The 10,277-nt window shown below is 41.0% G+C and overlaps 1 protein-coding gene across 1 annotated transcript; it reads right to left on the bottom strand.

Moving 5' to 3' along the window:
- Positions 1–4,689: 4,689 nt before the first annotated feature.
- On the bottom strand, positions 4,690–8,006 carry LOC114136185 (class E basic helix-loop-helix protein 40). The gene is made up of 5 exons (XM_028004021.1): positions 7,641–8,006; positions 7,476–7,539; positions 7,263–7,370; positions 6,803–6,926; positions 4,690–6,661 (listed from the first exon to the last, which is right to left on the bottom strand). The coding sequence occupies exons 1-5, from the start codon at positions 7,715–7,717 to the stop codon at positions 5,832–5,834; spliced, it is 1,203 nt and encodes a 400-aa protein (XP_027859822.1). The 5' UTR covers positions 7,718–8,006; the 3' UTR covers positions 4,690–5,831.
- Between the last annotated feature and the right edge of the window lie 2,271 nt (positions 8,007–10,277).

Raw genomic sequence — 10,277 nt, 5'->3', positions numbered from 1 at the left:
GTTTCTAGTGGAGGGTTTAGAGGAAAAACACATTTTACCCACAACAGATTCAGAAACAGAAGAGTGTGTGTCTGCAGCTCTGTGCTCCCCAGAATGATGATGGCCCTTAAAGAGCATGAGAACTTCTTTAGGAACGGCGCCCATACATATGCTTCATATGCTAGTGTGACTTGAAGAAATGCAGCTATTTCTTCAAGTTGCCATCCCTCCCCGCAACAGCTGTAGGTTGCAGTAAACCAATATTGTCACATTTAAGCTTTGATAGCTGGCGCTCCTACATATTTCATAGCCTAAAGGCTCTGTCGAAAGCCTGTTATCGAGTTGCTAACATGTAAACAAATGGCGGTTCCGGTTTGTGGTGGAAGTCGCGCCCAAAAATCACGCAAAAGCCTCATTGGGACTAGGAATAAGGTGGATTGCTTACACACAAAAATCTACCCAAATTAAATGCTTCGCATTGATTTCAGCTTTATATTGTTCTATGGATATATGGAAAATGTTTTCAAAGTGTTTTCAAAAAAACTGATTGATTGAAAAAGGTGATAGAACTTTTCTAGGGCCCCCAAAACCTCAGGACACAAAACCTTGATCCCTGTGTTAGTACTGTGTTAGTACACAAGGACACGAATCTAACACTAAAGAATAACTAGACCTAAGAAACATAATTAAACTGGAGTAACAAGGAATAACTAGAGACAAGAAAGAAAATAAAAGATACCCCATTAACAAGAAATAAACATAACTAAGGACTGAACTAAAATAAGTAAAACAGAAACACGGATGATTTAATCAAAGAAAAGTAACTGAGGGACACAGAAATGAACAAAACCCAACAACCCAAGGTCCTGACATAAACTTTGTCCAAATTCTGTCCTAGCTTTTAACAAAAATAATTCAAAAGAAGGTCCACAAAAAACATCAAAGGTCAGAAGTTTGATGTTATATTAGAGTTAAATAATAAAAAGCCTCCCTTCTATATCCACACATAACTACACTAGCGGATGCAGGAGCAGTGTGTCCCTCATTATGGGACATAATGGACTATTGCTACTAGCAGACCAGCTATAGGCTAACCACAGGCTGTCAGTTTCACACTTCACTGAATGTACCTGAGTTCTGTTTAATATTGTGAAATGCTGCCCTGTTTTAACGCTGTATGTACCTTAGAACAGTATCAAACTTTGTTTTGTTGGTACATCACAACTACAAATTTTAATGGCTATAATAGAATCTGTGCATGCTAATAAAAAAAAATGGATAAAAAAAACCAAAGCACGTGTCATAGACCAACTCAACTATAAAGTTAAAATTTTTTCAACATAGTTTTGACATTTTTTTTCAATAGTATACATTTTGTTATATTTCCTGCTTTTACGACTGCAGAATTATTTTAAAGTTGGTCTCCCAGCTTTGAAAAGACTAAAATTTCTCCACATTTCTGTTAGCAAAATGGAACATGCTCAGTCAGAATATGACGGAGAATTATTTGTGAACTTCTGTTTTCAAGCGCTGCAAGAAGTTCTTAATTGGACTGAGGTCTCGACTTTGATTGGGCCCTTCTGAAAGTTTATGCTTCGACTGCTGGGGCGTAAAAAGTGCTTTGCAGTTTTATTGTGTTTTATTTTCTCTAAATGCCACAATAATGAGAGAGAGAGAGAGAGAGAGAGAACATGTCAAAGATCTATTTATTAATGTCTTCAAAATCAGAAGTTTGCATAAAAAATAATTAAGTTCTCTTTAAACAATAGGTTGTGATATCATGGTTTGGGAAACTTCTGATAAGTTAAATAATGTGATAAAAAGTTAAAAGGGTATTATTACTTTGACAAAGCACTGCTAGTTATTGAACCTTTGTATGCTTTGGTCATTCTTTACTCTTTACTTACATAGTTTATAAAATTATAGGAATAAATTACATGAAGGGGGGGGGGGGGTTGTTTTTCAGTAATTCTGAAACAAATTGTTATCAAATTATTGTTACCATATTCCTCTAAAAGACCATGAAACCCAGTTGAGTTTTCCCTCCAACTGTCTAATATTTCATTTTTAACTCCAGGGCTTTGCCACCTTAATCAGAGGGTCTTATTTTATTACATTTGAGCTACTAATCGGATCACCAAGAAAAAAAAAATCTGAGAAAGGGATTTGAACTACTGAGTGTCCACTCAAGTGTCCACTTAAGTAAATATTTAATATTTACTTAAATATTGTTGGCTCAAAAAAAGGGGAATATTTTCCCCCTTTTTTGTTTTAGCAACACTCGGCCACTTGGGGGCAGAAGAAGCCAATATTTAATCTCGTTCCACACACTCTCTCTTTACTCATTAAAACTTATTCATACACCTTGAGCTTTTCCACATCCATGTGCTTTACGGCAACACTGTTGCTACCCACAAGTGGCGTAATTACCTTTGCGAGGCACTGGATTGATTCCGCCAGTAGTCACAGGATGACACTTGCAGTCCAGTCTGACTAGCATGGATGCTAACCAAGTCACTTGTCTATCACAGGTTCAAACATGTAAAGCAGCACACCGGTTTATTTCAAGGTAAAGACGGAGCAGAAAGTGAAGACACAAGTGGCAGATTCCTAAAATGACAAAAACTTTAAACCTATGTCAGAAATAACAAAAAAAAAAATGTTGAGCAGGAAGCAGTAAAAGATTGCAATCCTGTCTAGCTCGCTGGAAGCCAATTTTAAATACGACATACGGCTAACACCACATCGCATTATTCACTGTGAGATTTGGTTGAAAAATATTGTCCTGAAGCTGCTGGGAAACTGGTTTCGAGTATAGAAATGTAAAGGCATCAAAGTAAAACCTTAATAAAGCTCAAAATGTGCAGCAACTAAGAGTTTTCTACGTTAAAGTAGCTACTTTAGCTGGACGAGTAGCTAGCGTAGAATGTTTTCATTCCACTTTAGCTACTCCGGACATTTTTATTCTGAAATTCCAAGCTTTCCCAGACTCGCCTGTTCTGGTGGTCAGGGGGGTTTCAGCATTTTTTATTTTATTATTAATTTTTTTTACATTGGGCGGTTACGCTTAACTCCAGTCCTGGAGGGCCACTGCCTTGCAACCTTTAGATGTGCCTCTGCTGCACCACACCTGAATAAATTAATTAGGTCATTAGCAGGCCTTTACACAAGGAGGAGGTAATTAAGCCATTTCATTCCAGTGTTTTGTACCTGTGGCACATCTAAAAACTGCAGTAAAGTGGCCCTTGAGGACTGGAGTTTGAGACCCCTGAGCTAAACGTATCAACACTAAACCCGTTTGAGTAGTTCTCTCGTCTTATCTGTAGTTTACACAAAGGAAAACATGTTTTTAGTCTGTGCCATAGATTTACTGCTCTTTAACAGCTGGACCAAATTAGATCAGCTGCATTTCTAAACCTTTTAACTCTTGGATATTTTAAATAAGTATGGAGGTCGGTCAAAGCACAGTTTGTGAATATTGGAATCTTTATTTTATTTGTAATATATAATAAAACATAGGAAATTCAACTATGGTTGGATAATGGTCCGTTTGGTAGCGCTGTTGCCTTGTGCAAGAAAGTTGTGGATTTGAATTCATATGAGCAGGTATACAAAAAATGGACGGCCATAGTGGCTGTACTGCTTCATTTGGCAGTTTAGATTTAATTCAAGAATCAGATCCCTTCAAAGTTGTCAAGAGAATAAACAGGAAGCACGATGGCAAAGTTGTTTTTCATTTATTACTGGTCTGCATTCAGTCAGTAAGTCAAAAAAATAAAAAATGGGGATAGTGAAAATCTTAAAATCAAGGTGTGGCTCAGCAAAGTAAAGCGTGCCAAATTAATCCAAATTAACGTGAAAACAGACTTTTGCGCTTTAGAAAATAGGAGGTAGAGATTCTGCAAGATCAAAAAAAAAATTTTCCATCTCATTTTTGTTTTTCCCGCTGATAAAAAGCAACTTCAAAACCTTTTCAGACTGCGTTGGAACCCTGTTTACACACACAATGTCCAAAACAAGATGGTTTTGCTCATTAGGTGCATTATCAAATCACTGGACGTCGAAAGCTGATTTTACACACAGGGTCCTCTGATTCGACAGCGGGAAAGCAGCGTGAAGCCCAACTTCCACATGGTGGCGCTCGCGTCGCATGTTTTGGTTTGTGGGAACTACCACTAAGAGAAGGCAGCTGAGATCATCTCACTGATCTGCAGCTCGAGGGACAAACTTTTGTTGTGATCAGGAAAAGAAGAAGAAACTTCCACGCATCTCAGAGAGGCGCGATGGGAGGGGCCTCGTGATGGAGGGACCTTATGATTTTCCACGCTTACTTTTAACTAGGCTTACCGCAAAAAAAAAAAGAAAAAGAAATTAAGATGAATGGAGACTTGTTATCACTAAATATCAAGCTGCCCCAACCAGGGAGGATTTGTTTCCACTAATGGCCGTCTCCACTTTTCTACGAGTGTGAAAGGCGACTGTTATGAACAACAGTCAGCTTTTTAAGAAGTAAAACTAACTCGTAATATCATTTCCTCCCCCGAAAGCCTTTAGAATCAGGTCCCGGCCTGTAATCTAAGACGTGCTATTGATTTACAGAGACTGTGCAGCTTTGTGTGTTATGTAAGTGTTATGTAAGAGGTGTGCTGAGGAGTTGTCAGGGCGGCTGGCTGCAACACGTTGAAGCCAAACAGGCGGTCAAACACAGACTCCGCAGAAGGACCAAAAGCTTTATTATTACTTTAATATATATATATATATATATCAATAATACTTTATATACAAAATATGTACAGCCTTTTGTTACAATGTCAAAATAAAACCAATTAAAGTACCTCTTTCTATACAAAACTAGATGTTTTTGGGAACTTTACATTCAAGCTCTCTCGCTAAAGACAAGCGTCGAATTTGTTTGCAACTCCAGTCATCGTGGTGTTTGGGTTAAACGAGTGAAGAAGGCGGGAACAGGAGCTTCAGATGCACGTCTACAAACTTGCTGCCTCATCCTTCCTGCGACAGCTACACACACCCGCACACACACAAAAAAGAAAAACCCCACTCTGCGGGTCTTGTATCAAAAATAGAGATGTACAAAGAGAAAAGCAAAACCAAAACGTTACTTCACAGGAGCTCCATCTGGATGCGATTAAAAAAAAAAGAAAGAAAAAAAGTAATCAAATAAAAATAGCCGTGAGTCACAGATTAGGTGATGCACCTAGTACAGGCTACGGCGGGTCAACACCCTGAATTCTCTGTACTTCATGAATTCCTGCATTCGTTTTCAGTGGCGGCACACACAGACGTGAGAGAAGTTGGATCTGGGAGGTCAGGACCCAGACGTGCTGGTTGTTGTTTTGTTTTCTTTTTTGGTTAAAATGGCTTGTTGCTGTCCCTGGGGGTGGCAAACACTGAGGGTAGAACCTGACATTTGCCGATCTACAGCAGCATTCACAGGAGATTTTATTATTATTTTCTTCTTTATACATCCTTACATTCATTACAGGGGTGGTGAACAACAACAACACAGGTCCAAATTGATTTGGGACAAGAAATAAAAGGAGGAATATGGCGTACATTCTGGGGTTTCCTCTGACATTCATCATTTCTGGAGTCAAAAAAAAAGTATAAACCTTTGAAATCTCTTGTGCGCTCTTTAAGATGGCCGTCTTCACAGTGTTGAAGGGGTTGTACAGAGTCTTTAATATGAGCCTCAAAAATAGTCCGAGGGTCAATGTCTGACAATGTTCACCTTAAAGGGTTCTGCTCTGAGGGGCCGAGTTTCCAAGGAGGGTCAACACTGTACCCTATGGTTCAACATTCAGTGGGGCAAAGCTGATAGGTGAACCATCTGCTCAGTCTTTGGCTTCCAAGTTCAAAGGAGAGACCTGCCTTAAAGCTTTGTGGAGAGTGGGGGAATCCATTGGGATGCGGTGGGCCACCGGAGACCCCGCCCTCGGAGACATCAACAAAGACGAGGGCAACGGCTCCGAGGGCAGGCCCGGGTACATGATGGGCATGCCGCCGGGGTACCAGCATTTTTCCAGCATCGGGAGGTATGCCGCGGCTGTCGCCGTCGATGGGGGGATGAGGTAGAAGGGGAGGCAAAAAGGGGGCTGGTTGGGGGAGACGTTTACATAACTGCCCGGAGCTCCCGCTGGGTGAAAGGAGAGCATCTCATCCTCCGAGTCTACTCTTAACCTCTTTGCCCGGGGCTGGTCCCCCTCCTGCTTGACGACACCGACCATCCGCTCCGACGCGGGAGGCTTTGTCTCGCCCTCCCTCTCGTTTTCCGACCACTGGGCTTTAGGCTTGTCGTGTTCTCCCCCGTAGCCGCTGTCAGTGTCCGTATCGCTGCCACTCTGCTCCCCCGTCCCGTGGTGGAAAGTCCGTTGGATGACCGGGACGCAGTTCCTAGCCGGGGCCTCGGGCGACGCCGACGGCTCCCCGACTGGCCTCTTTGCCTCATCAGACTCTCGGGCGGAGGACCTGTCGGGTTGAGGGCTGCTTCCGTTGTGGAGAACTTCAGCCGCCACCTTCTGGATGTGACTGATGACGTGTGAGGGGGTCAGATCCCTGGTGGTCTCTTGACTCGCCAGGTAATGGAGGACTTCTCTGGCACAGAGGTGAAAGCCAGAGCGGAACATCTCCTCGCTGGTCTCGGCACCGTCTCCCACGTTATCACCTGAATGAACACAATCAAAATGAAACTCAATTTCTTTAAGACTTTAGCTTTTAAAAAACACACTTGTCCTTCAAATTCTCAAAGAAAAGCCATTTGTTAATGATCCCAACTGAAGGCATGGCCATTAGAAATCCAACTTACCGATCTGCAGGTCTTTCTGGAGCGCCATTATTTTCTGCTGCTGTTGCTCCAGGACGGCGCTCAGAGTTTTCACATGCTTCAGTGTGAGTTCCAGCACCACGGCTTTCTCCAGATGACCCAGCGTCTAAAACAGGAAGACCTTCGATAAGCATGTTGATCTTCCTTATGTAACACATTCTGCAGCTGAACAGAGGGCCAGCGGCCAACACCGGGAGAAACTACGCAAACTATGCACACAAGGATAACTCCTTACAAGATTAAATCTTAAACTCTACAACATGCTAATCGGGAATTTAAACTGTTTTTAAATTTGTTAAACATGTCATTTTTAAATGTAGCTCATGTATTTTTTCTATAGCTTTTCAAAAAAATAAATAAATAAATAAAATAAAATTAAAGCCAACATTTGATGCAATCAATAGGATTTCAGTCTCTCGGGCTAAAACAACACATTACTCACTGTAAGCTTAAGATGTTCTGGCAACAGGTCCTTCAACTGGGCAATGCATTCATTTATTCTGTCCCGTCTTTTCTTTTCGATCAGTCTGTGTGGCAACTTGTAAGTCTCCTGGACAAAGTTAAAATGTTGTCAGTAATATTTAAGACCCGGAAATCAAACTAAATAAATGCAGGAATTTTCTTTTTTTTTTTTTCATTTTGAACTGAAATTTACCTTGCATTCATCTCTGCCCTTCACACCCCTCCTGCTTTTGCACATATAAATAGGATACTCTAGTCTGCAAAAGGAAAGGAATAAAAAAAAAATTACATTTGAGATTTAAGGGTTTCACAGAGAACATCAGAAGGCTCAGGTTTCGAAAACGCATCGCATATTTACCGGCGCATGTCGGGTATGTCCATTGGTGCGTGTTTCGGAACATAAGGAGGTGGTTGCGCACTTGTAATCCGCTCCATGTCGCTTTATTGACGGGCGAAAAAACAAAACCTGAAAAGCGCTCGCTCCTTAAAACAAAAACAAAGTCAAGAATAACAAAAGAGAAAAAGCAGTAGCACGCCTCCTCCTGTGTGATCCTGCTGAAGCTGGTCTCAGTTTAGAGTGCTGTCACCCTGAGGTCGGGGCTCGTTAGTATGCGGAGGGAAGCTCCACGCCCCGCGCGATGTGTGAGAGCTGGGTGGGTTGGTGGCTACGTGTTAAATAAACCCTGTGACTGCAGGCACGTCTCTCTCTCTCTCTCTCCCTAAGAGAAAAATCTGCCTCTCCTCCGTCACATGAGCCTCACGTGTTGGACGGCGCTTTCAACTCCTCACCCTCCCAGCAACCTCCACCCCCCTCCCCGCTTCGTGCCGCCAGGAGAGGAGCCCTGCATGGCAAGCCGTTTGTATATTTAATCAACCCATTTGTAGTTTGCAGTAATGTTCAGTTCGGTGCAATGTACCCGAGTTCATCAGCAGCAGATGAGATTTTAAATATACATATATATATATATCTTTTTGTCTTTACACGAATAAAATGGTCCACAAACCGTCTTAAATAATCTCCAATCGGTGCTGAAAGCTGAAGTCGAGATTTGACAAGTTCATATTCAGTGTTCTGTTGTCTAATTGTGTGTTTTTTATTATTTTTAAGTGGATGAGATGATGATGAGGATGATGTTTTAACATCAACATTCGCATTAAATGATCTTCAGAGTAGAGTTATGTTCGGGTCTGACCACCCTTTGATTTTAAACAAGAGATGCACAAATGGATCTCAGTTTCCTTAGTATCGATAATGGTTGAATTGTCGACATTTAGATACTACAATGCTTATACATTCTGTCTGTCACTGCTCGTTTTGTTTTTTTTTTTTTTGTTTGTTTGTTTTTACCAAGTATATAAGTGCTCATCTTTATATCCAGGGTTAGAAATATTATTTTTTTTGACAAAACAATAACGAGAGAATTGCTCACGCAGATTTTACAACGGCCATTCAGATAACCATTTGAAATTTTAGATAATCTCCAAGTCAAAATTAAAATGGATGTCATACAACACTGCATCATTTCTGGCGCAAAATACAATTTCATCAAATTAGTTAAAGATATCTTAAAATCCTCACGTTTAGGTGTAGAAACTTTACAGCCAGATTGGTAATACGAGTCAGTAGTATGGTAATCTTAGCTTTAAAAAAAAAAAAAACACATTGTTTACCAGTAATTTAACCAAATATTTGAAAAAGTACATCCCAAAAATAAAATGCAACTCTTCCGCCGTTATTAAATGTTTAAACGGATTGCTGTAGCCCCACCTCTTGCTGTAGTACTCCGGGCTGAGTCCCGTGGAGCTCCACGCTCCTCCTGAGTTTTTCTTTTTTTTTTTTTTTCAGAGCCTCGGCGTGTTTACATCAACAGAAAGTGGAGCAACAGTTTCCCCCGCCGACATGAGGTGAAATATTACCCCCAAAACTGCGGATATTCCGCTGTTTATGTTACACGTTCAGACATAAAACCAATGCAGCCTCACCAGATGCACAGCTAACTAATGAACAGCTGGTTATAGAAAAAATAGCGCCAGTATTAGCGTGGCAACAGGCTCGTGAGCTTGTTGTTACAACAGAAACGGGGACAGTAAGCAAAATATAACTTTGGCCGCTTTGTTGTTACGAAAAAAAACGCAGTCTGAGTTAAACATAGTAAGCACAAAAGAATATTTTGATAACTTTTTTTTTTTAAATCAAATAGGATGTAAAAAAATAAATCATTTTATTGACAGAACGTTCTTCCATGATACTGGAACGTATTTTAATTTTATGGTGGCTACAACATAAATCACTTCGGTCTTTCTGGAGGCAGCCAAAAATGTCACGCGTGAAATTTCATACCGTACCCGATTGTTGCTTGGCACGTGCCCCTGCGGCAGGGTGACACGCTGGCTGCAGTTTGTTATAGCTGCGTGTTTTTTTTTTTTTCCCCTCCTTTTTTTTTTTTTTTTCAAAGCCGCCGCTGTGTTGATTAAATCAGCCCGTCACGTTGAGCTCCTCATGGTCTCGGCACACAGGATCCCTTGCCGCTGACGTAAGGCTCGCAGACAGCCGAGAGTGGCCGACCGGTCAGTCGGTCCCACTCGGCGACATCCCGAAGCAGACTTGGCTATATTTAGAAAGGGCTTCAAAACATCGGAGTCGGCCGAGTTGCAAGCGGGGAAGCGGGAAACGGGCAACAAATTCAGCAGCATTTTCTGATCGTCATCAGAGCAGAGCAGGAAATGTTTCAGGCGGATATATTCAATATTACCAGGGCAACGCAGGCTCACATTTTACCTCACTAAATAGTGAATCTTACTCCTCATTCACTAAGAACACTATTTATACTTAAAAAAATTTAAGCATTTTTCTGCTCCTATGTTGACACATTAATTGCTACATCTATAATAAAGTAACATTTAATGCTATCTGATTTTTAGACTTTAAATGTGGAATAAATACCTACTTAATTTAGAAGTTGTTTGTTTAAATGCTTCTAGCTCATATTATAGC

This window comes from Xiphophorus couchianus, chromosome 20, assembly GCF_001444195.1.
Source record: "Xiphophorus couchianus chromosome 20, X_couchianus-1.0, whole genome shotgun sequence".
In the NCBI taxonomy this organism is placed as follows: domain Eukaryota; kingdom Metazoa; phylum Chordata; class Actinopteri; order Cyprinodontiformes; family Poeciliidae; genus Xiphophorus; species Xiphophorus couchianus.
Note: the sequence above shows the minus strand (reverse complement) of the source record. Positions and strands in the feature narration are given on the sequence as shown.

What these genes read in the sequence shown, in the direction of transcription:
- LOC114136185 (XM_028004021.1), bottom strand. Translation starts at nt 7,717, where the DNA reads ATGGAGCGGATTACAAGTGCGCAACCACCTCCTTATGTTCCGAAACAC. An exon ending in GACATACCCGACATGCGCCG is followed by an intron (nt 7,540 to 7,640) that starts GTAAATATGCGA and finishes TTCCTTTTGCAG; the next exon opens with ACTAGAGTATCCTATTTATA. An exon ending in CAGAACATCTTAAGCTTACA is followed by an intron (nt 6,927 to 7,262) that starts GTGAGTAATGTG and finishes TTCCTGTTTTAG; the next exon opens with ACGCTGGGTCATCTGGAGAA.